At 32.0% G+C, this 27286-nt stretch overlaps 1 protein-coding gene across 1 annotated transcript in view; it reads right to left on the bottom strand.

The window, feature by feature from the left end:
- HBS1 (translation elongation factor EF-1alpha (GTPase) HBS1) overlaps positions 1 to 26455 on the bottom strand; it is a 77534-nt gene extending 51079 nt beyond the window's left edge. Inside the window, exons 1-5 of the mRNA XM_076463991.1 lie at positions 26257 to 26455; positions 13188 to 13256; positions 6710 to 6883; positions 5790 to 5924; positions 4244 to 4309 (exon numbers count right to left, since the gene is read on the bottom strand). Coding sequence (XP_076320106.1) covers positions 4244 to 4309; positions 5790 to 5924; positions 6710 to 6883; positions 13188 to 13256; positions 26257 to 26299 — 487 coding nt within the window. The 5' untranslated portion in view covers positions 26300 to 26455. The remainder of the gene's footprint in view (positions 1 to 4243; positions 4310 to 5789; positions 5925 to 6709; positions 6884 to 13187; positions 13257 to 26256) is intronic.
- Between the last annotated feature and the right edge of the window lie 831 nt (positions 26456 to 27286).

Genomic DNA, 27286 nt, shown 5'->3' with positions numbered 1-27286 from the left:
ACAATGTTTTAACCTTCTTCGGTCATTGTCAGGTTCACAAAGAAAGAAAAAGGTAACTTACCGATAGCTGACCACATGTTTGAAGGGGGTTGTGTAACTGAGGGTAGGAATGTAGAGATTGTGCTTAGATGTTGGATTTGGGTATTTTCTACGGTTATGTTGTGTTTATTTGATTTGCAGTGTTCAAAAACGTGTAAAAGTGACTTTTTGTGTTCTTTGAACCTGGTTTCCATTTTTTTACTTGTTTCTCCAATACAGAAATTGTGGCAGTTATCACATTGTATTTTATAAATAATGTTGGTTTGGTGTTTGTCAGTGTAGTTTTTACACAGTATAGACCTTAGTTTTGTGTCTGGTTTCTGAATAAATTTGGTATTAACTGGAATGTCATATTCTGTAATTAGTTTTTGCCAAATGTTTGCTATTTTTCTGCTGATGTTGAGAATATATGGTATGCAGCAGTATATGGTTTTGTGAGTTTTTTAATTCATGGGATATATTTACTTTTGTTAGTTGATTTTGCTTTTCGTCTAGGTGTGTGCGTATAATGTTTTCTACAGTTTGTGGAGGAAGCTTATTGATGTTGATGAAGTATTGTTTTACTTTGTGTAATTCGTTGTTAATTTTACCTGGTGAGCATAGTTTTATGGCTGTGTTTATTTGGTTTCTTAGTACGTTGAGTTTTTGTTTCATTTGCTGAGTCCCAAGGAATGTACAGTCCAGCATGGGTGATTTTTTGGTGGATTTCTGTTTTAAATTGTGTATCGGTTCTTGTAATTTTGAGGTTAAGAAATGATATTTGATTTCTTTCTTCCTGTTCACATGGAAGTGAATGTTGGGATGTATAGAGTTAATGTGATTGAAAAAATTAAGTGTGTGTTCTGTGGATGTGAATCCCGCAATCGTGTCGTTTACATATCTGTACCACTACAGTGGTGGATGTAATGCTGTGTTAATTGCTTGTGTTTCAACTTGTGTCATAAAAATATTAGCTAGAACTGGTGATACGGGTTGCCCATGCTTAGGCCATTTGTTTGTATATAGTTGTGGTTGTTGAACATGAAGTTTGTCTTCATTGTGGTGAATTCTATGAGGTTGTTAATTGGTTGCTGGGAATGTCTATTGAAGGGTTAGAGTCATCACTTTCCTACTTTCTATTCTAGCTTACCAATATCACTAATTTGTATTTTGTACATCAGAAGCATTTAATTTTAATAAAAGCTGCATTCAATATACCATGTGCCAAACAAAAATCAATACTAAGGGTGTTTTTTTTAATATTTCAAATAAAGAAATTAATTAACAAATAATACTAAAATTTAATTATAATCAACACTTTTATGCAAACTTATTGAGAAACATTCATAAAATAGCAGTTCAATAAAATTTTGAAAGCTAGTCTACAAACATGATCACATGTCTTCTGACCCCTACCCATAGTAAAACCATCTAAATAGGATTAACAAGCCCATCAATTAATTGCTTGGTAATTAATACTCATCATCCAGTTTTACTTTCCATTACAAAAAAATTGGGCTAAATTCCTCTATATTTTGAATAAACAAAATATATTAATTTGTGAAGTACAACTAAGTAAAATTTGATGAGGTTGCAACATCAAAATATACTTCTATAATAATAAACACTAATTAAAAAATTTATCTCAAAACAGCTGGTATGGGTTTTAACACTTTTGTCGATAAGCAGAGAACAATGTTTTAACCTTCAGGTTAACAAAGAGAGAGTTTGCAACTGACCATTGCCGGGCACGTCTTAGGGACGAGAGCATAAACGGGTACAGGACCGTAGGGGGCTTTGCAGTTGGATGTTAAGTTATTAACTTATATAGGAATAAAACTGTTCCTTTCATATTGGTTTAATTTTAGTTGTTGTATAAGTAGGACTTCTTTGATATTGCGTTTGTTTATATTTGTTTCCCTCCTTAGTATGAGTTTTTTCTATGGTTATGTTGTGTTTATATGATCTGCAGTGTTCAAAAATGTGTTGTTTTTTTTTGTGAGGTTTGAAGGTTTACTTATATTTGTGGTGTGTGCAAGTCAGTCATTCAGAGGTAAGAATAAAGGTTTTCTGAGGTTGTGTTGTTTTCATTTGTGGTAGTGTTTTGTTTAATAGGTTTTTGTTCAATTTGTATTGGTTAGTTTAAATTTGTTTGTATCTGTTGTTCATTTTTTTAATATATTCATTTGTGTTCATTATAACTATAGCATTACCTTTATCTGTTTTTAGAATTTTGATGATGTTGTCTTAAGTTGTTTATAGAATTAATATCTTTTTGTATGAGGTTGTTTTTTAGTTTTCTTTTCTGTGAAATTATATTGTTGGTTTTGTGTGAAAATTCTTTGCAAAAGTTGTTTAAGATGCTGCTTTAAGGTGTTTTGGGGAAACAGATGTTTTCAGGTCTACCTGAAAATATGGATTGTTGGTTGTCAATGTAATTGTTGTCAAAATTGTCTTCTTTCTGTTTTCTTGTTTTCCATTGTTTTGTTGGTGTTTTCATTCTGTGTAGAGTGGATCACCATTCTTTTACCTGGGTCTTCCAGACAGGTTTTCATTTTGATGGATTGAATATTTCTTGGTGTTACTGAGTTGAGTCCTTTGTTGAGTAGTGCAACTCTTCATTGCTTAATTTTCGGTTGGATCTGTTAATCACAAGGTTTATTTGTGGTTCATCCTGTTGGCGTCTTTTTTGTTGTTGACCCATTAGTTTAGCTAATTTCTTGTTGTAACAGACCTTCATTTCCTTGTTGTTCTCACTATAGATTTGATTGCTGTTGCATTCTATGAGTCCATAAATGTCTGGTTGAATGCAGTAGGCCAGTTGATAGTCCAGATTCATTTTTTGTTTCTGCAGATCATTTAGTTCTTTATACTTCGAGTTTAACATGGCTTTTAGTAGTTTTTTTCTGTAAATTATGGATAATGTTTGTACACTAATTAAATTTCTTCAATAGTGTTATCTTTACAAAATTAGACATTAGTTTTTCCTTTCTGCACTGTTGGATGAAATAAATATAATTTCTTCTATTGATGATTTTTGATTTAAGCTTCTTAGTTTCGTTAGGATTGCATGAGCATGTATGGTTAGCAATGCCACAATGTACATAAGCTCAGAAATAATTAAACACTGAAAATCAAATAATCACAACATAACCATAGAAAATACCCAAATACTAAGTAGGGAAACAAATATAAACAAATGCAATATTAAAGAAATCCTACTTATACAACAACTAAAACCAAAATTAAATCAATATAAAGGAACACTTTTATACCTATACTAGTTAATAACTTAACATCCAACTGTAAAGTTTCCTACAATCCTGTACTCGTTTATACTCTTGTCCCTAAAACATGCATGGCAATGATCAGTTGCAAACTCTCTCTTTGTTAACCTGAAGGTCAAAACATTGTTATCTGCTTATCAATAAGTGTTAATACCCATACCAGCTGTTCTGAGATACATTTATTAATTTGTGTTTGTTATTACAGAAGTACACTTTGATGTTGCAACCTCATTAAATTTTACTTAGTTGTACCTCATATATTAATATATTTTGTTTATTCAAAATATAGAGGAATTTAGCTCAATTTTTTTGTAATGAAAAGTAAAGCTGGATGATTAGTATTAATTACCAAGCAATTAATTGATGGGCTTGTTAATCCTATTTAGATGGTTTTACTTTAGGTAAGGATCAGAAGGCATGTGATCATGCTTGTAGACTAGCATTCAAAATTTTATTGAACTGCTATTTTATGAATGTTTGTCAATAAGTTTGCATAAAAGTGTTGATTATAATTAAATTTTAGTATTATTTGTTGATTTCTTGATTTGAAAGTAAATGTTAAAAAAACCACCTAAATATTGATTTTTGTTTTCCACATGGTACACTGAATGTGGCTTTTGTTTAACTCTCTCTTTGTTAACCTAAAGATGACCCAGGAAGGTTGAAATGTTGGTCTCTGCTTATCAATAAAAGTGTTAATAACCATACCAGCAAATTCTGAAATACATTTTTATTTCAAATGGGTTTCTTGCCATCAAGAATTAGTTCACAAATTTAAAAAAAATATGCATCATCTAAACAATTTTTAAATAACTAAATGTAACAAATATCATAATGGAAGAAGTGATTAAAACTGTATGTGATCATGCAAATTTACAGAGCTTCTTAAAATTATTGTGTATAGAAATTTCACATTAAAATACTAGGAGATTGTATACCTTGTCTGTATCTGCATTCATGCCAATTCCGCTGAGGTTTAGGTTGTGTAGAAGATGTTGAAAAACCTTAGAAAAGGAAATGTGAAACGAATTCTGGCTGTTATTAACAATTATATCTTAAAATTTAAGTTTAATCCTAATATTTTAATATTTCATTTATAACTTCTTTAAAAATTATAAATTCACTTCATCATTTAAACGTTTTGAAATAACAAGAATTCACAGATCAAGATAAACTACAGATTGTGACATTCTTATTCATTTAGTTATTTGTAACATATATGTACACAAGTTTTGCATAACTTGTTTTAATCTGAAGTTAACTTCTTGATTTATATAATATTGCTCATTACAAATACTCGCTTCCAATAATAATACAACAAAATCCTTTAACCAAATACTTTTATACACGTTAAATAATTTTTACTCAATTTTTGACATGGATAAAGACTGAATTCATAACAGTAAATATCTTATGTTCAGTAATTCCAGAAAACATTTTAAAAAGATGATCATATTTATAAAATGTTTTTATACAAGTAGAAATTTCATATTTCAGTATTGTTTGTTTACTTTTTAGAGCAAATTTACATCAGTGGTTAACTGCACATTTTCCACTACAGTGAATCAAGCCTTGTACTTCAATGGGGTACTTTAATACTATTATATTATGCTTTGCACTTCAGTTGATTTGAGAAACATTAGAAGCCAAAAGAAACTTTCTGAAAATATTTTTACTTATTTATAAAATTTTTTTGAATGTTTTTAAAAAAATCTCATACAATGAAAAATATTTAATGAATTTTGAACTTTTGATTCTTTCTATTTTACTGAAATTTTCAACAACTTTTAGTCTTAATAAAATTTGTAGTATTAATGCAATTGTATTTAAAAAATTAACTTGTTTATGTAAAACATTCTTATGCAAAAAATATTTCTGAAACTAAAGCTAAAAAAGTGTAAAATTAGTAATGACACAAAATTCATTTTCAGAGTGATGAAAAGTTGCATTAGAAATGAAAAACGTAACAAAAGGAACCATATCAGGAAGTTGGATAAGCACTTCACAATGCTTCATGAAAAAAATTCACTGAAATGTTAATTTGTTCACAAATTATAAATCTGTCTATTACTCAAAAGTAATAATAAAAGTAATAAAAAGTTAATTTGTGGAGCATAAAGTATTGTAAGATTGTGTTTGGAAAGAACCAAGTGTTATTTTCTTTTTATGTCAAAAAAGTACAAATTACCTTTATGTCCTTCACAACATTATATTCTATCTCAGTAGAAAAATGTTTAATAGCTATCAAAAACAAAGTACCAAGTGGTCTTTAAAGTACCAAATAAATAATTTAAAACAGTAAAATGAATATTATGTATGGTTTTGTATAAGATATGTAATAGATAAAATTCATAAACTTAATGCAAATTTTTTCTTTAAACATTAATTCAAAAGATATATGCCAATATTTAAAAAAACAAAATAAAAATAATTATATTATACACAAGACATGCCACCTTCAAACAAAAATTTTTGGAAACAAACCATTGGCATTAAGAACAGCATCCAAAGCCTTCTCAATGTTAAAGTTATGTTCCAAAGCAGCAGTTCTCAATGTTGATTCGGAAACTGTCTCTCCTACAACACTTTGCATTTCCTCCACACAACTGTTTAATTGTTCTATTAAGAATAAAAAGGAACCATCAGGGTGAAACCCAACATGATTAACTACAATTAGTTTAATGTACTGTGAATAATACTTTATTATTAAAAACAAATTATGCTCTTGTTCAAAACTTTTCAGTTTTCAACTACTTGAGTAGTACCATTATGATGCATTTATTAAAGGTTGCATTATAAATATTCATCAAAATAAGTTCTGCAACTCAAAAAAAATAATTTCCAAGTTCATACAACACTTGTTCTATTAAAAGTCAATCTATTAACTTCCAGGTTTTCAATCACTACTTAATATATCTAATACATCTATTTAATTTAATCTAGTGTATTTTGTTTAATCTAAGCTGTGGTTTTTGTAATTTTACTATTTCACTTATCTCTTGAAAAATTTGTAAAACAAAAGATTATCTTGTAAGAAGAAGAAAGCATTTGATAATCCATACATCTAACACATGCAATCAAAATACAAATGCATGCTCAATTAAAATTATACTGACAGGGTGTTCGGAAAGTCACTGTGCAGTTTTGTAATCATATTTTATTCAATCTATTTCAAGTCAGCAACTGATAGCAGTGTTTCAAAACAAAGTAAGAAGGATCCAAGCCTGTATTGATGCCAATGGGGGTCACTTTCAACATTGTTTATAATTGTCATTCATATTTACCTCCTGTACTCTATATTGAAACATATCTGTTAATAAATGTAGATGTGCACAGTAACTTTCCGAACATCCTGTAATTTAACCTAGTACTATAGTAATCAGAAATTGGACAAAATTTTATGCCTTGTTTAGCTTGATTCAAGTTCAAATGGCTAGTAGAAACATTCATCTGTGAACTGCTGAAGCTACCATATTCTTCTTCCTCCTCCTCTTCAGGTAATGTTTCCCCAGTTGGAGAAGAAAAATATGCAGATATTGAATGCTTCTGAGCAGTTCGGTCAAACAGGAATTCTGCTTCTAAAACATTTAATTGGAGAATAATGAATGCTAAAGTTAGCAGAAAATCACATGATTATCAATGAATCTTAAAATATACTTTTATTAGAATTTTAAAAATGTGCATATCAATGTATATGCAATAATTTCTGAGATAAATATATGATTATGACAAAAGATGTTTTGTTTGAAGTGAGAAAGTTAAGATACATCATGGCATTACAAAATCCTAGCATGTTGCAAGATTCATACTTTAGCAAGCAAAACCAAAAATGAAACTGAACTTCAAGACGAAGATTTTAAGACTAAAAACCAAAAAAGATGTATATTACACTGTTCTCTAGATATAAATGCATATCCAAAATTACCAAGCCAGTTTCTGGCCTAATATCAATTAATATTTTTAAACAGTTTCAATAAATTTAATCATTTTTGGTTAAGCAACTTTATGTTATTATATACAAATTAATGCTTTTTTCAAAACTTTAGTTTCCTAATTTGTACTTCAAGATTCAATTTTACATGTATGGAGATATTATCAAATTTCCTCCAAACAAAAGGAAGATCTACCTTCACAAAACACTCAAGTTATTTACTTTTTAAACTAAAAATGTTGTAATACCACACAAAGTACCAAAAAGGTTACAACTCTTTAAACTATAAGATACTGTTTAAATTAATCATAATTATTCATGACTCTGTAGCATTTTCAAATAAAATTGATTTCTGTACAATGATTGAATACATCTGCTAATAACAATAAAGACAACCAAGAAATTTGGAAGTGGTTTGAATCTGAAAACTTCACTTTTTTTTTAACCTAAGATTAAAACTAAGTGGGCAAGTTTGAAAAATGAACACAATAAAACAAAAATAAATTCTGTGCATATACTTATAAAGAGAAACAGACTCTCAATACAATAGAATCACTGAGTAGGTTATCAACATTTTCTCTTTCATAATGAACATCTAGCAAACTAATCATTTTATTCACTATTATTGTGCTTCAATACACATTTAACCCTTTCACTACAGGCTTGTTATAATTAACACGAGTTCATCTACACATCTGCACATTAAGTATTAGCATCATAGCTTTTGATACAACATCTGTATATTCACAAAATTTCATAGACTTTTAGTAAACATTACATGTATTTTGTACAAAAAAATCCGATTTTTAATGAAGCATTTTTACTAAAGATTTGTTTGTAAAAATAGTGTTTCTTTATTACTAGTCTGTGTGCAAAGTGATTTCATGTTATGATTAAAAACTTCATCACAAAAATCTCAAATATTATTTGTGTAACCTCTAAAATGTCCTAAAATACATTTCAAATATTTGTTTTGAGTAAGACTTCATGTTTTATGTTATTTTCTATACTCTTCGTAAACATCATAAATATTAAAAAATAAATATAAATTATGCTTTTTTCATGTCAGAATAACTACATATTATAAAACAAAAATAAAAATGATTTGTCAAAGTAGCCTAAGTCTAATAATGTTATATATTTACATGTACTTATTTTTATATTATTATCATACTGACATTCTGGACATGCCTAACATAAGTTGCAATGACAGGGTGCACATGCACTCAAGTTACATATACAGTAATATAAAACTGACCTTTAGTCTTCCCTGTCTTGGCTGTGTTTTAGTCAACTAGTATTTTGTAATATACAGTCACATTTCAATAATTATACAATTTATGTGTATATAGATTGTTACTATTTAGAAATAAATTATTACACTTATTTTTCTAAATGCATAGAACAATAAATCAAGAAGCAAACAATTATCTCTTCTCGCAACAAACTTTGTACTCAAATTGCTGCTGGATATAGGTTCTAAGCCTTTTAAAATTTCACATTTGGAGGATATCAAAGTTTCTGTTAGGTTTTATACATATCGTTGAATAACCAAAAAAATCAAATAACTACACTGATACCACAGAATTCCACTATAATTTAGTAAGCTTAGAAACTAAGATGTATTTATATTTTAAGTAATATGAAATTTCGAGTAGACTGAAAAGACAACCTACCTCTTTCTTGGATTGAAAGAATGTGGTAACCTTTCCATAGATTAAAATAGCTGAGAAAAACCACTCTGGAGACATTCTAAGCTCATGATTGGTTATTTGTATGTTATATATTGAAGTAAGTGTATATAAGGGGCTATTTCCAAAAATGGAAAGAGGTGAATGGGGGTCACTGTGTTATGATTCAGTACATAACCCATATCTTAACAAAATAAAAAGTAATGAAGTTCTTACTTTGTATTCTAGCTTGATAATATTACTAATTTGAGCCACTAATTTCTACAAAACTATCAGATGTTTTTGGAATACAGTACAGTACACTTCTTGTGCACATGTAAATAATGATTCCCTCTGCTATGCACACTTGTATTGAATTACCTTTTCAGCAGAAATTCAGCTTACCCATTTAACAGGCAAAGATGACAAACAAAGCTCTGAAAGAAAGCCAATTTCAGATCTGTGATCAGAAATGAGTTTTTTTTGTTGTTTTTTTCATTTTGCAGCCAACATCTCACCAAAAGAACTGAAGATTCATTTCTCCTTTAACATCTATCACCATTTACAAGAATCAAGTTGCTATTCACTATCTGTACTTGTGGAATCACTCAGATGGCTTGAGATATTTCAAAATCCACAAAGAGTTTTTCCACTTATTGTGTATATCAGGAATGGAACCTCTCACCCTTGTACCCTTATTACTGACCATTAAACTTCTTGTGTAAGCTGTTCACTGTGCTCCCCAAATTGATGGTTAAACCTGACTTGATCTCTGTCAGTATTTTTAGCATTTGTTACAGTGTCCAGCACTTACTATTGGTTATCCTGAACTTGTCTATTCAATGACTGGTACTGATAACCTTGCCTACAATGCTGCCTGGAAAAGTACTAATTCTGAGTGTTGGATGGCATATTCCAAGCCTTCAAATGAAAGCAATAGCCCTGCCATATATGCTGCTCAGCAAAGTAGGAAAAGTTCCTTCACCAGTGTCTGATTAATCCACAAGTTAATCAGACACTTTGTTCTTTCAGGCCTGGATATCCAGGCAAAGGCACCTGCATTTGCTGCAGCATGTATCCCACAAGCAGACATTACAGTAGCATGTACCTAGCAGGTGGACCTAGACAGCTCTGGCCACTCACTGCAAAGCAGTGCCAGGATCTCAGGATGGCAATTTAACTTTCAGCATGGATCTAGCTTGACATGGTAGATGTGTCTATCAGGAATTCAATCTTTCATCCTTGTACCCTTATCAACACATACCAAGCTTCATCTTTCTGCTACTCCTCATCTAAGTGTTCAATATCAGATTAGCTAAGCTCAGGATCAAGCACTGAACAGCCTATTTCCAAGTCCATATACTGCAGGAATGTACCTGGCTCAAATACTTTTTGCACTGGTATAGATTATATTTTTCTGTGCTCTTGAGCAGTTGGGATATGACCTGTTTGGCTTCACTTACAGGGACCTATGAGACTAGGCCTAGCTTCTTCCTTACGAGATCTCAACTGTTAGTTGGTAGGACTTTCAGTGACATCACTTCAGAAAAGAAGTTGCTAACAGAGACTATAACATTCACATGGGCAGATAGATCATGATCCAAAGTGGTAAAATACATCATAAAGCCTTACATGACCCTAAGCAACACAAGACACTGTTGATATCATGGGAAACCCTTCAGTCCTAAAAGATGCATGGCCCCATGATTCATGATCTTTACCAGTGGATGTTTGTTGTCTCACCTGCTGAGGTAACTAACTGGCAGAGGTTATCCACAAGTGATACCTCCAGCCTTACCAGACTGGCCACCAGCATGGTCTGTACTAAAGTTTGTTTCATGTTACTCTGACTGTCAATAAAGAAGTTCTGTAGAGACTTTCCCATGCAACCTCTGACTCACTATATAACATTACACTTCAGTACTTCCCTTCAATGAGACTGATTTTCAGAGGTACAATTTATTCTACAGATCTGAGAGCTCCAGATAAATAAACAAATACACCTGAGTCTGTGGTTGCAAGCTGATTGATGTCATAAAACCTTGCATTCATGAGAAAGTTCCATGTCCAGGAAAATGCCACTACTAGACTTAGCACTTATTTCCTGCAAGTGTCTTTCTGCCAGCAAACTCCTTCTCCTTGTCATAAGTATTTTTTTTATCCAGAAAATGCTGTCCATCAGTAACAGTAGTCCTTTACACTTTCAATAACTCAAGAGATCAAGGGCTCGTAAACATAGTATTGAAAGTATGAATTCTGCAATACATTCTACTGTCACAATTCCAAAATTTTTCCTTCCCCTCCACTTGTAGCTTTTTGAGGCAAAACAGATTTCTGCACAATCAAATAAATCCACTAATAATACCAAAGTCAAACATGAAAAGTGGAAGTAACCTGCATCTGAAAACTTAATTTCAATCTTGGTTAAAAAAAAGTTTAAGAAAAAATAAGATATTTATTACAATTAAACAAAAATAAAATGTGTGTGTACTTGTGGAAACAAGTGAACACCCACTTCTACAGAATCACTAAATAGGTCAACAGCTTTCTGTTTCTCAAAATGAAATTCTGGTGAACTATTAACAATCAAAAAACTGCAGCTAGAAATGAAACCAAATTGCTTTCATTTTAAAAGAAAAGCTTGTATATTTTTTCTTGCAAGAGAGTTACCACATGACTTGTTCTCTCACAGGATTTGTTGGGTGCAACATACTGACACCATCCATTTGATCAACACAAAATGTTGCAGTTATTGAATCTTTTGACACACTACAGCATCCTATTTGATTACATATTATTAGGTTGTCCAGAAATAAATGTCGTTTTTAAACCTTGAAGTTTGAAAAAGTATAAACCAGTGTTGTAAAACACACTTTAACCAAAGTAAGCATCATTTGCTTTAACACTTTTGCCAACATGTAAAGATGCTGTTTATGCCCCTGCTGTAGAAATCAGTTTCTGTGGTCAATGAACTCAGTGAAAGCTTATTCTGCAGCTGCCTCATTTTGAAAGAATTTAATGTTCAAAAAGTTGTCAAAGTGCTTGAAAAAATGAAAATCTGTAGGGGAAATGTCTGGGGAATAAGGTGGATGAAGTAGAACCTTGATTCACAATTTGTTTAATTTTTGGAGCATCATTCTTGACAGGTCTCATAACACTAATTTTGTTGATCTTCAGTTAGCTCATGCAGAACCCACTTATCAAATTTCTTTCATCTTTCCTATCACCCTCAGGTGGTTGGCAATGTTTGATTTGCTTGTGCCTAGCTTTTCTGCAAACTCGCATACTGTTGTATGAGGGTCTATATTAATTGTTGCCCTTAATGTGTTTTCATCTATGAATGACTTCCTTCCACAATTTTCATGGTGTTCAAGATTTTCATCTCCATGTCAAAACCTTTGGAACTAACACTGAACTGTACATTCAGTAACACACCCATGGCCAAATGCTCGAATGATGTTCCATGTAGTTGCTGTAGCTTTTCATCCAAGTTTGAAGTCATAGAGGGAAATCGGAGGAAAATCTTTCTTGTCCATGCTGCCTTAAGGGTTGTGAAACTTACTCTGAGTAGAGTTATAACAGCAGACAATTAAAACACCTTGTAAACAATAAATGTTAGATTAAACCAACCAACTCAAGTTACTCAATATTCAACTTCTAAATATCATAAGAATTTCAATATTTATTTCTGGACAACCTAATATTTGTTATTAGAGAACAAAAAACAAAGCATCTAGAGCAAGGTAAAGTCAATGGATCACACATTCATAGTGAAACAACCCAAACACAAAATGTTAAAAATTCCTATAATTTATGTCTGCACATCACAAATCAAACACCGGAAACAATTTAGTTTCACATTGTTGCCTATTTCCCTTAACAACACAATGAAATAACAGTATAAAATACTTACTGATCTTATATATAGCAAAGGATATAAATAATTTCTAATTTACAAGGATACATCAACAAGATGACACTTGGTTAAATCGCATTCTCAAATTAAGTTTGTAGTAAGTACGGAAACATTTGGCATTATGTCTATAACCTGCCAAAGAAATTAAAGGGAGTGTCCCAAATTACTGAACAAACATTTTGCAGTTACATGTCTAAATGTTAAAAGTAAGATTCTTCAATTTAAAATGGCGTTGTATTGCATCTTTAAACAAACCCACCAAACAAAGTTTATACATAAAATATGAGAAGACTGGGGATTTTTCAAATGCTCTAGTACAGTTCAGCAACAAATTGGTGTACATTACAACAACAGCCCCCACTAACCTGTGCTGGGAGAGATACAGTAATCATCTTCAACTGAATGTCCATACACATCATAGTAGCCTTCATATTCTATGGAAGAAACAACAACATACATTTAATTTCCTCAGATAAATCATACAAAACAGCTATATACATACAGGTACTCATTTTTTTTTAATTTTAATACATGAAATGATGAAAAAACTGCACCCTTATGCAAAATAATAAAACTTTTAATTAAAACACAAGTAAAATGAGCCTTTGTCAATGTATTTTTCCTTTCTCATACAATAAACACTATAAACCAACCATTACATGGCTTGTGTTAGAATGTATCCACATACTTCTAATTTCAACAAAAATGAACAATTTTCTTACACTAAAAATATATTTTTGATAGGTACTTACCTCATGTAAAACTACCTCAATCTTTATTCCCTCTAAGCATTGCTAAATGATTTTCACACTCAGTGCACTACTCTATACACCCCATCAATTTTGGCCAATTTTAAATATGTATATACCATGTGACTACTCTCCACCAATATTCTTGTATCACCTATATGGACACAGTTGCTCCCTCAGCTATTTCTACTCAATCCTCACTTTCAAGAAAAAATACCAGTAGTGGGAAAAAGGGCGAGTAGCTTGTGAGATAAGTACCTACTGGAAACACTTTCTGAATACATAAATGTTAATTTCTAATACTGTAATATCTCTTCTCATATAAAGCTAGAATTCCACACTGAAAGATAGAGAGGCCAGTTTAAGTAAACAACATCAAAATCAAGAAGAAAATAACTACCCAGAATGAACAAGTGTTCTCTAAGATGAAAGCAAAGCACACTTTTAGGGTACTGCAAACTTCTGAAACAGGCATGCTCTTTGCCCTTAAATTAGGAAATGAGTCTCATTAGGGCATAAAAAAGGACAAGCTCAAGTGTAATTTGTTCTGAGAGATGCTTCACATAGTAAAATATAAATCAAATAAGCTATGTACATACACAACCTCAATCAAACAGAAAAGGTTGAATAACATTTTCTTTTCAACAGAAGGATCAGAATAAAAATTTACTGCACAGAAAAGTTCCCCAAGTTTATGTGCAAAAATAAGGCAACTAAAATTAACTGATACCAAAAGAAGAAACAAGCTACATGAAAGCAAATTGATTTAAAAAATAACCCTTTCTCGAGGAACCAAAATCAAACAAAAAACATTAAATAGGCAAAAGAACAAATCCAAGCCCAAGCAATACCAAACAAAAAGCAATAGTTCAGTAGAAGTGTGTAGAGAGAGAGTTAAATACATCACATGAGCATGTCATGTTCCTACTGGTGATAAGGTCATGCATGATGATTTGCATGAAAGACATGTTGGAATCTTGCAATTTCAATACGGAAAGTAGAAAACTTCTGGCATGCACAAAGAAAAAGGTTGCATATAGAGATCAGTACTGAAAAAGAATAGGTAAACTTGCAAGTGAAGGTGAGTATATCAGAAACAAAGTCCATAATACCTATTGAGAATGTCTGACACTAGTGTTTGGTTGACCCTACCAAAAAAAGGGCCAGCCAACTGACCCTGGGAGAGCCATCACAACAACACCTGTCTACAAGAATACAATGCCAAAGTAATTTGTTAAAGTACCACTGACGTAAAGCAACCATCAATTACCCCTCAACCACCAGGATCCTCTTCTCCCCTACACAGGATGTCAAGCATAGCAAACACATGGGTGGATGTTCATATCTCAGAATAGGTAAACTGAAAATAAAGACCTTACACTACTTAAGAAATCTTTGTTCTGATAACAGAAATTTAATCTCTTTGATAATTTATGGAGAGCAATTTATAGCTTTCGTTCTATTTATTAAAATGAAGAACTGACTTTGTAACAGTTACCATAATCTTTAGCCCTGATGGTAACTATCAGGTCATCCCATAAGTAATGTCTGAGAATTTACTACAGAAAATGCATAATCATTACTGTCCTTGTAGAAGGCTTTAACAACTAAAATGTGTAGTAGGACATGTATAAAAATGTTCAGAAAATAAAAGATACTAACCCAACTCCACTTTTTGAGATCATTAATCAAATAAACCCTTATGAAGATGGATGTGTCTGAGGAACATATTAGGCATATAATGCTGCAAGTTTAAAAAAGGCAATAGTGCAGCAGAAACTACATGAAAGATTCAAGGTGTTTATGATGCGGAGTTTCTCAATAAGTCCCCCCCCACTGGTACAGCAGTAAGTTTACAGATTTACAACAGTAAAATCAGGAGTTCAATTACTCTCACTGGACTCATCAGATAGCTCAATGTAACTTTGCTTTCTAAAAACACTCACACTCTCAATAAAAAATAAATGTCAAAGATGGTTTCAGAATTAAACATCAGATGACTACAGCTTAAGTGATGCACCATGTTCAGGTGGTCTTCTTGAGTTTAATGATGACTTGCTGCTGGCTGCTCTTGATGAATAGTGTGTTGTAACAGTTAAAGAACTAGCACAGAAGCTTAATTCAATCCATTCAACAGTTTACCATCATCTGCAACAACTTGGAAAAGTGTCAAAACTTGGAAAATGGGTCCCCCCTGATTTGACAGAAGCCAACCTTAGAGCAAAGTGGACATTTGCAATTTTCTGCACTATCGCAAATATAACTCACCTTTTATGAACAGGTTAGTGATGAGAGATGAAAAGTGGATATTTTATAAAAAAAATTTTAAGTGCTGCAGACAATGGCTAAAACACAACCCAAAATGGACTTCCACCCTAGGAAAGTCTTGTTAAGCATTTGGTGGGATATTGTTGGTATGATCCACTTTGAGTTGCTGGAACTCAATGTAACATTTACATCAGACTTCTATTGTCAACAGTCAGAGCACTTGAATGTTGCACTGAAAGAAAAGAGGCCTGCTTTGATCAATCGTAAAAGTGTTGTGTTACACCAGGATAATGCATGGCCCCATACAGCAAGGATCACACTTGCAAAGAATGAAGAGCTAGACTGGGAAAAACTTCCACATCCTCCTTGTTCTTCAGACCTTGTCCTATCTGATTATCATCTATTCTGAAGTTTGCAAAACTATCTTGATGGAAAAGAGCTTGAAACATGTAGATGTCAAAACTACCCCTCTCTACATTCTTTTTCTACAAATCTCAAGAATTTTATAGAAGTGGCATTCAGAAGCTTGTGAATCATTGGCAGGAAGTAATTAATAATGATTGAATACATATTATTGATTAAAAACATTAGAAATCCTTTCTCTTTTTCTGAACCTAAAATCAGACATTACTTAAAAGATGACCTGATATATTACAGAAACAAGTTAACTAGAACTAATAATAAAGATTTTACCTTTTGTTGTGCCACAACACAATGGTTTTGTGCTTTTTACTCTTAATACTTCTACACAAACTAGAATTTTACAAATAAGATGTGCAAAATTTTTTGGTGATGGATCATTGTGATGATTCAACCAATAAATCCTAAAATATTAAAATGCACTAAAAACAATACACAATTAAAATCTTTATTTAAACCAATTAATGACTAAAATTCACTCTACATGCTTCACTGTGGTTTCATGTCATCTTTGGAGTGTGAAAAACAGTTAGTGTGAACTATACAAGTACAAAATACACGGTAATGCAACTACTAGTTTACAGTTCATGAAAAGATGATCATGACATTTACATAATTCCTGATTTTCTAACCCTTTATCGTTATTTAAGAACAAGTTGTTTTTGCTGCATTTCATTATTTTAATGATTTCTCTAATATTTCTAGTAGTCACTGTTTGGCTGAACCCAAATTACCATTTCATCTCACTTGATAAATTGTCGAGAATAATTTACATGTTCAGTTCATATTAAAAAAAAAGTGAGAAGCCCATGCTTCTCTTAAATTAATTTATTCAAAATTTTATGTTTCTATCAGTTTGACCAATGCATGCAAGATCACATTCATGTTGAACCTAATATATACCTGTTTACTCCATTAGATTTATTACATCTTTAGTTTCATTTAATATTTGATTACTTTTATTCAATGGTCTGTAAATGGCAAAAAGACTTTTTAAATTCATGAAACATTTAACATGATAAACCTTGGATATATAGTAAGAACATTTATTTTATCTAATAATCATTTTAGTTCATTTTTTTCAACATTTATTTTGTTAACTTTCCTAATGGTTCTGTCAACATCACAAAGCAAGAAATCTCTAAGTAATGCTACTTGTTTAATAAGTAATAGTTCATTTTTTAAATCTGCTAAACTAGAACATAGTTTAAAAACCTGTAAAGATAAGAGTCAGAAGCTGACATTTTTTGTGGCTTTGAATGATGACTCTTAGAGACAATTTTAACCTTTGTGATATCATATTTTCTGTTTGCATTATCAAAAAGTATGTCTTATTACTGATAGATTTAGTCAGAACTTAAAAAAACACATTTAAAATGATTCACATTAAAGTTATTCTTCAGAGATAAAAACTTTAGTTTCATTTGAATTTTGCTCAAAGTTATCAAAGGACTATCTGTGCTAGCTCTCACTAATTTAGCAGTGAAAGACTAGAGGAATGGTGGTTAGTCCACACCGCCCACCACTTGGGCTACTCTTTTACAAATGAATTGTGGGATCAACTCATGATGCACACACTGCAAACCAATCACTTCGCCATACCAGGCCTATGAGATGAAGAAATGAATCTATTTGGGGTTACAATTTCATTATTATTTAATGTGATCCAGTGTATTATAATTCTGAAATAATTTAACACTTTACATCACATAAGTACTCGGAAAACTGTAAAAACATAACATTCTAAGTACTTGAGTGTGAGTACTTTTATAGCATAACCACATCAAGCTATCTGCTGTATCCACCAAGGAGAATTGAACCCCTCAATTTAGTATTGTAAATCTGTAGACTTACCAGTTACCCAGTTTGGGACAAGTACTTGAAAGTACAATGTTTTTATCCAAAACAATCACAAGAGTTTGGATCACCAATTCTGCAAGCACTAAATGTATATAATATTATAGAAAAGGGAAAATGGTTGATAAAAGCATAGAAGTAAAATATTAGTTTTGCTGTAGTTCTACCATCTTCACTAAGAATAAAAATTTCATCTGAATGGAATTTCCTGAATGTTAAATATGTTATAGATATTAACAAAATTTGCATCTCCATCCCCTACAAGTAGATGTAGTTTTGTTAATATTTGACATTAATTTAAAATTTCATATTCTTGTCCTTGCATAATGTAAAACACATGCAATGCTGAAGATGGAACAAACTGCAATACTGTTTGAGTTAACACAGTGTTTTTCAAATACAATTACATAGAATCTAGTTTACAATAGCAAATCTTGTATAAAGTTGATAAAGAAATTCAAAAACAGTACAAACAATGATAATAAATAATATTAAATTCAAAATCCAGAAGAAAGTAAAACAAAGCAATAAAAACATGTCAACTCAAATACTTAATATTCTGGTATCTTAGCAGCTTTCATTCTTAAGAGTACACTAACACAGATTTACTTAGCTTAAATAAGCTAGGTGGCAAGCTATATCAAAACTTGACAAAAGATGCATATGATACTAAGAACTGTTAAGTACAGAACCATGGATGATGTAAACTAATTCCCTTTCAAGCAAAGGTAATCTCAGGTGATAAAATTATTTAAATAAAACAGACATAACCTAAAGACAGACATCATCTGATGAGATTGAGTGAAAACTGTGATATAGCCACAAACCTTTTTATATTCATCTTATAAAGTTCTTAAGGATCTGCAAATGCCAACAACATAAGTCTTACAATTATTATACAAAATACAATAATTCTTAATCAAATTCATGTTTAGGGTGTTTTTTTTTATCTTTAAAGTGTAAAGGTTTGTAGGCTCCTTGAAAATCAGCTTTACAAAATATTCAGCTATATGCGTCTGAAACATGTTTTATGCAGGGTAAAATAACCTCTAAAATGTTGAGTTATTTTAATTTTAGAATTAAAACTATTATGCTTCTTTATAATACAAATTTTGCACACATGTTTCTGACTGATTTTCATAATTAATTTTTTAACTGTGAATAACTCTGGTTTTACCTTTTCATGTACAGAATAAAAGGAAAACTTCAAAGGGATTAACAAATTATATGCTATACATCTTGGGCTGATGAGATTAAAACTGAACATCAACCTGACATGTGGATCTCTCATTTATATTAATGTGGTAATACTTTTTTATGGTTAGTGAACTTCAATATCAAAACCAAACTTCAAGAAAATCAAGCTTTTACATACATTTCAGCAGGGATCGTTTAGTACAAAAACTAATCAAACCATCAAAATCAATGCCACAAAAATAATCAACTGATTGAAAGTTAGCATTTTCTTATCCTAAAAATGTATTTCTAATAAAACTTCCCTCTTCCCACCTATGCATTGGTATGAATGTTACTTTATTTGCTCTAGCCTGTATATCCTACTATTATGCTCATACCAATATAAATTTTGTGATTCTCTCCAACCTCTGTCAATGTGTCCCCTCTACCACATTGTATATAAATTCACTATTATTACTAATAATTTTAATATTGATATTTATTTTAATTAAATATATGTTTAGAAATGCACATAATTTGTGTGTATTGAAAAAGTTCTGTCTATTCTATAAATTTATAGAAGATTATTGAGCATAAAAGTCAATGTACTATGTGTGTATGTAAAATACAAGAGATTAACAATACTTTTGTCAAATGAACTTTCAAGAACCTCACTTTAAAGTTTATACATTGCAACATGTGGAGAAACATATACTTTTGGTTTGGTACAGTTAGTATACTAAAAACCTCAGAAGCTATAGTTGTGATTAACACTTATTTACCCTTAAACAGCAGGAACATTGTAGGTAGCAGCATCAATTGACAATGGCTGCAGTTTAAGGGTTAATTGTAAAAGTGCAGACACCAAGAACATTTATAGATATAAATGTACGAGGTATGGTCCACATACCAGCCTGTACAATCTCTTCCAGTATGAAACACAACCAAGCTGCCAGGAATATCAAGCTATAGCAAACCTTGCAAAATGAGACCCAAATAAATCTCTTTTCCTCCACTGAAAGCCCAGAGTAAACAATAAGCACTAACTAATGGAATCTAACTGGTCAAAATGACAGGGGATAAGTTACATGGCACTTTATGATCCCAATGGATAAACAAACAGTTATATGAACCCTGAAACTCATCAGTGTACACAACATACCACCATAGAGCCTGAACCAAACATAAAAGAGGATCTGGATTCAAGCATTTATAAAAATAGGAAATGAAAGGAAGATGAATAGGAGAAAAAAACTTATCCCCTTCTCTGTTCTCTTAATGTTTTGGGAAGAAAGAACCTATACAGATACAACAGAACACAAGTAAAATGGTAAAGAGTCCTGTGAACATGAACAAACATATCCAAACACAGATATCCACTAGCCAACAGAAGAAAAAAATTTCAAGTCTCAATTGAAAGGTGATAAAAAGGTTCAAAAAGGAAACAAAATAAAGTATGTAGAACCACCAAGATATCCCAATTCGAAACCTGAAAAGGGTACTAAGGACAAATAATCTGAAAAGATTTTATATGCAATGATAAAACTGAAGACCCAAAAACTTTACACCTTCCACAAAAACAAAAAGTAGCACGCAAAGTCACCTTGAACAGGGAAATGGACAAAGGTGCCAATCTTTGTCGAATAACACTGTATAAAATAAGAAACATGCAGAAAAGTGGGACAAGAAGAATTAAAACAATGTCTGAGAGAACATTTATGATAAGTAAAGCATTTCTGTTTATAAACATGCAAAGAATGCTAAATGGGTCATGTTAAAAAGATGCCAACTGGGAGGGCAATCCCCGAGATTATATAATGGACTGCATAAAAGCTAAGTGTGAAGTCAGAGAATAGTGATCACCAGATGAATATTGTCCAACCTAGGTTTATGTAAGAAGGGTAGCTAGAGAAGAAGAAATAGTTGGCACTCTTAAAGATACCAAGGTTGACCATGCCAATATGACAACACCAGAACAACTCAACAGAATGAAATGCAAATCAGTACATGAACCCTGGATGACAAAATGGAAAAAAATGCATAAAAATGACCTATTCAATCTAGGCAGAGAGAATTTATGACTAAGGTCAAAGGGTTAGTGACAAGAAGACAGAAGTATGGGAGATGGGCATTCCAGTGAGTGGCAAAAGCACTGATCTGAAGCATCATGAGAGAAGAGCAGATAAAACGAAAAAGTTGTTGATCAAACATCCATTCTGTGGGAGAAACTGTTGGGTTGAAGTAACTGATCAACTACTAAATTTACAACACCAGGAAAATGGCAAACACACCACCTACATATTATTAATATACAATTTCAATTTTGACACTTAAGATTGTGGGCCCAACACAGAAGATTCAATGTCAGAAAAAAAAAAGACCTGAAGTGAGTGCTCCCTTGCTTGGAAATATAGGAGACCACAGTGGAATTGTCTGAGTGAACCATTGCTACCTTCAACCACAACTATCTGATGGCCTGAGACATGGCTCATTGAGCTTCTAGAAGCTCTAAAAGACTGATATGAAGAGAAGATACCTCTTCTGTCCAGAGGCCCTTGAATTTTATTTCCTCTACACAAGATCCTCACCTCTGGAGGGAAGCATCTGAAGGAACTCTTATGGACCTGACCCAAAGAAATGAGTGATTCCAAGAATACCCAGATCCCCAAAAGAGATAGAACCATATACACTGATGGAGAATTAGATTACTGTATTAAAAGTACCCATATCCTAAAGGCCTAGGCAATAAAGATGGGCTCTGATGAGACATTAAAAAATCATACTAAATGGATGAGGTACAGTATGAGGGTAAGTAGATACTTCTTCATTTTGATGATAAAGTGCTCACCACTTTGAATATCTTGAATGTGAAACTCTGTCAAGTAGTGAAAAGTAGCAAAAAGAAGCCAATTGTCCATATAATGGTGGGAATGACCACTGAGCAAAGATGATGTGAAAAAGATCTGACTATCTAGCAAAAGACATATGGAGCTAATGCAAAGTCCAATGACAGAGCACAAAATGAAAATACCAATATAAAGACTTCTCAATCAGAATATTAAGGTAGACATCTGTGACACTGAAATTTGTCATCCACAGACTGGGTGCAAAGTGCCACTGGAGGGAAAGAAATGGCTTGATGGTAAACCAAAGAGGCTGTAGGAAACAACCAAGATGGGAAAAAGTAAATGACAGGTTACCATCACCCGTCTTCTCTGTTACTTCAAACAAACAAGAATAAAAACCCTCATCGATAAACACTATGGCCTTTTTGAGCTGAATAACCTCAATGGCTGGTGTCTGACAACTGTAGCTAAGACGATCCTTCAAGAAGGGAAAGGAAACAGTATGGTAGAAAATGGAGAAGAAAATGTGAAATGAAGGACTAACCTCCACATGAAAACCTGAATAACCCACTGGCAAACATCTACCATTCAAATGTGAACCTTCTGAGTCGAGCTCCCACAGAACTGGACCCTTTAAGTTAGTCACTGATGCTGTTTTCAGTACTCCATGTGATTGGAGGATGATGACTGATAAGGGAAAAATCTCTTTTGTGACTTAACAGAATATGGAGCCAATGCAGGAGATTTGGAAACTCAAACTAATAGAAGAATGAGAAAGGAGAGAGGCCAGTATCAAAACAGAAGAGCAGAGATAGGCCACATCTACCCAAGGTTCCATGGAATCTGCAATACTTGCATATATCAAATGTCTGAGAGAAAGGGCTTCTCTAAGATCTCTAAATGCTGAATAAGGAACTCAAATGCCATAAAGCAAAAAGACTACGAAAACAGCAGAAGCTGATAATCTTACCAAAATGTAGAAGTGAATAAATGAGTAAAATTTTCTGAAATTTCAGCAGGAGATCTGTGATAGGTATCAGATAATAGTTGCAAAGAAGTTAAAAAAAAAGAAGAAGCAAAATTGCTGTAATGGATAGTTGAATCCAGAAAAACTGAGTTAGATTAAGAATAATAGTGGCATAAAGCCCACAACTATAAAGAAGAAGATGATCTAACCTCTAAAAATCTATATATGGATCCTTCAAGAAATGGAAAGCTAAGGCATGCTAATACAACAAACAAGGAAGACAGGCAAGGCAATCCCCTCTCTCAATTGATCAGCAAATCTCCCAGCATGCACAGCAATATCTGGCAAAGGAAGAAAGACTAGATAATTAGTCAAATGATTTTCCCCCAACAAAAGAGTCATAAGCCACAGCTGAAATGTTCAAGACATTACAAACTTGATGTCCTAGTAGCATTTCAGGCTCATTATTAGCCGTCTGAGCAAAGTAAGGGGTAAAAAAAATAGAATTTAAACTCTCACCAGATCACTCCTGATTCCCCACAAGCTCAGTCTCTGAGCTAACAGAAGAAGAAACACCAGAACTCAGACAAGGCTCCATCTCTGTGAACGAGAGATTGGATGTTGTCTGCAGAAAACAGCTATACATACTTTAACTTTTGTACAGTATCAAAAATAAACATCAGTGTTTTATTTCATTGGGCTATTAATAATTATTAAAACTTTTTTCAAATTTTCTGGAGTCAACAGTAATGGAGTCTATAGCAATCATTACAATCTCAGCCAACAACTGATTTCTAAGTGAATACAAAAATAAGAACATCAATCAAACATTGCTGTAGTAAAATGTAACACACTATTTTCAGGCATTCTACAATTTGTCCAGATTTTAGAAATTTGTTTTCTTCAAAGTTAATATTGTCTAAGACACCTACAGCTCTTATAACATAGGCTTGTTATAGAATAAAAGTGATTTTCGCACACAAGTATAAACTTTAAATAAAATTTTGAACACATTTAAACATTTGAAAAATTTAGATTTATTTTCTAAATACAATTAAGTATTTAATTTTGCTCACAATATTTAATAATTTTATCTTTATTGTTTTCATATATATCACATTACTAGAAATAAAGTTATAAGCTTTGAAGTTGTTAGATTATACTCCAACTGAATTAATTATATGACTTGAAGCCTACTTGATCACTTTTATTACTAAAATTAACATTTGCATTACCTGAAAATATATTTGATATACTTATCTATCTATACTAAGTAACCACTTAGTGTGCACATGCCACTGACATTTTATGCATCCCAATAGCCTTGAACTATCTCCCATCTAAATCACATGTTTTGAAGTGAACTGCATTGGTCCATGATGCAGAAGTAGCCTTCTATTAATAGGAGGGGGACACACTCTTCATGTGCTGTAGATCCCCATGAACACTTGCACTTAAAATTAACTTTATTCTTACACAAGGCAAGGACAATGTACACCAGAAAAAGGGAAGGAGAAGAAAGTGTGTACAAAGGTAAGTATCTATCAGAAATATATTTTCAGGCAAGTAAAATGTTACTTTCCAAAACAATCCACTCACTTCTCTATATGACAAAGTTAGAACACTATACTGCTGTAGTTGATGGACCAGCAAAAATAAACAAAAAAAAACTCATTAGAATGGAAAAAACCCATGGAACATGACACTCAATAAAGGGCAACACTTATGGAAGGCCACATTCTTTGCCAAGATGGAAATATAAGAAAAAGAAGGCAAAAATTAGTCAATGTGTTATAGGGATGGTTAGAAAATTTACAATACCAATTCAGCATTTGCACCCAACAGTTTGTATTGACAATGAGATTTAGTGCGACTAAGGTAGTAATCAGACACATAGTTTGCACATGTTCTGTATATGATAAAAATGCTATTTCTGTTCAGTGCCTAAAAAAGTGGCAAAAAGAGAAGGGCAATGCCTTATGGGAAACTACCCACTGAAAAATAAAAGAGTAACACAACACATGAAGTTCATGGGACAACACTCCCATCTCAGATGAGAGTAATGTAAAAGATTATAACAAAAGGAACTTCATTGTGGAAGAAGAGGAAGTGCTATAAGATGCCCATCAGAGGAGTAAAGAAAAAAAGGCAAGAAAAAGTTGGTTCATAAAGTGTTACCAAGAGAACTCAACAAAGAATATCACAGATTACTGTCACAGCACACGAGAAAACAAATAGCAAAGAACCTGCTATTTTGTTTCCATAATTATGTAACCTTTTCACAGTCCACCTGAAAGAAAATCCCTGAAGTTGAGGAAGAACCCAATAAAATGAAAAGTACATTACTGCTGTCAGTCTGTATATACAAAAATCATGCACCCAAAACAAGTTATCTAACTTCAAAAGATTTAAGCTTCTTTATATCAATATTAAATATTTCATAAGAAATACCTGCCAGTTCATTATAAAGCGTATATGAAAAATATCAAACTTGAAATGGACTGGACTTAAAAACAAAGCACACAATAAGATTCATGTAATAGATTAAAACTTAATTTTAACATATAATTACAGGTCTACAGGGTGGCCTGTAAGTCCCTACCATCCATATGTTATTATAAACAATGTTATAATACTAATGATGAGTTGAAGGCAGCTGTTACCATGGCATTTGGAATAATAACCCCTGCTACGTTGAGGAAAATGTCTCATAACATGCCATCGCATAATATTATGCAACGAGAATGAGGGACAGCACACAGATACACTGGATATACAAGATATATGGATGGGTAGGGACTTACGGGCCACCCTGTAGATTAGACTGTAGATAAAAAGCAATTACAGCTAACACTCTTAAATGCTAAATAATAATAATAATAATAAATTAACGTGACCTGGAATTTGAAGTGTTGAAGTTAATGTTTTATTTTGTTAATTTTAACGTTGTTTTAAATTTAATTTCATTCTGTAATAAAGGAAACAAAATACCTTTATCATAATTCATAGAACAAATGTTATTAAGATCTGACGTTTTTAAAAGCTGGCAAACATGAAAATTGACAAAGACATTAATAAAAAGTGTAGCATTTAAATCATATAATTACTATTTTAAATTTGATTTAATTCTGTAATACAGGAAACAAAATACCTTCATCATAATTCATAGAACGAACGTTACGATGACGTGACATTCTTACTAACTGGCAAATACGAAAATTAGCACAAACATAAAATAAAGTGTAACATTTTAATCATGTTATTAACTATTATTATTTATAACACACAAGCAAGACCTGCTATCTTCCATATTGCTAAAATTTATTGCGTGTTCCAACAGCGACATCTGCTAATACCTTACGCTCTATAATAATAATAATAATATCCATATTTCTATACGTCATGAACAGAAATTATAATTATCATTGCTAAAATAATTTAGTAGTAACAAAATATTTGAATTTGGTTTTAGAATAATGTAATACTCAAAAATTTCGTAAACCAATAATGCATTTAAAAATTATATATTAATATATTTATATATCATTTTCAGACATTATGGAAAAAGTGTACTAAGAAAACATTGAATAAAAACAAAAAATAAACTTTAACGAACTTGTTTATTTGAATATGAGTTAACACAGAAATTATCTTTAATTTACTTCCTATCGTGAAAAGGTTTTCTAAAATTCTAACGCCAGGTTTTTCTGTTTCTAAGTCCCACTCATCTCTGTTATTTTCAGGATACCTGAATTATGCATGTAGCCCACAGTGCAGCTTTCAACTTAAATTAAACGAAAACGTAAATTGCGTAATGCTATTTAAGTTTTTTAATTTATACATTAAACTTTTTAATGTGATTCCATTTTAAGAATCAAAGTCCATCTAGTTGGATTTGAAATTAGAATATGGCCATAACGTCAATAACTCGAAACAATGACTGGAAAGGTCAACTTCAGATGACTAACGCTGTTGTTTAAGCTACCTATTAGTCATCCTGGCGAGTTATTATTAAAATTTTTGCTACAAGTCTTTTAAAACTTTTATTACTTTACTTTCTGAAAATGGTCATAACATCAAATAACTCGAGACCAGGAGTGGAAAAGCCAACTTCAGGTGACTAACGATGGTTTTTTAACTTACCTGTTAGTCTTTCTGGCGAGTTATGATAATTACAGGTA

This window comes from Tachypleus tridentatus, chromosome 10 (genome assembly GCF_004210375.1).
Source record: "Tachypleus tridentatus isolate NWPU-2018 chromosome 10, ASM421037v1, whole genome shotgun sequence".
Lineage (NCBI taxonomy): Eukaryota > Metazoa > Arthropoda > Merostomata > Xiphosura > Limulidae > Tachypleus > Tachypleus tridentatus.
The sequence above is the reverse complement of the archived record's forward strand: the minus strand, read 5'-3'. Positions and strand labels throughout refer to the sequence as shown.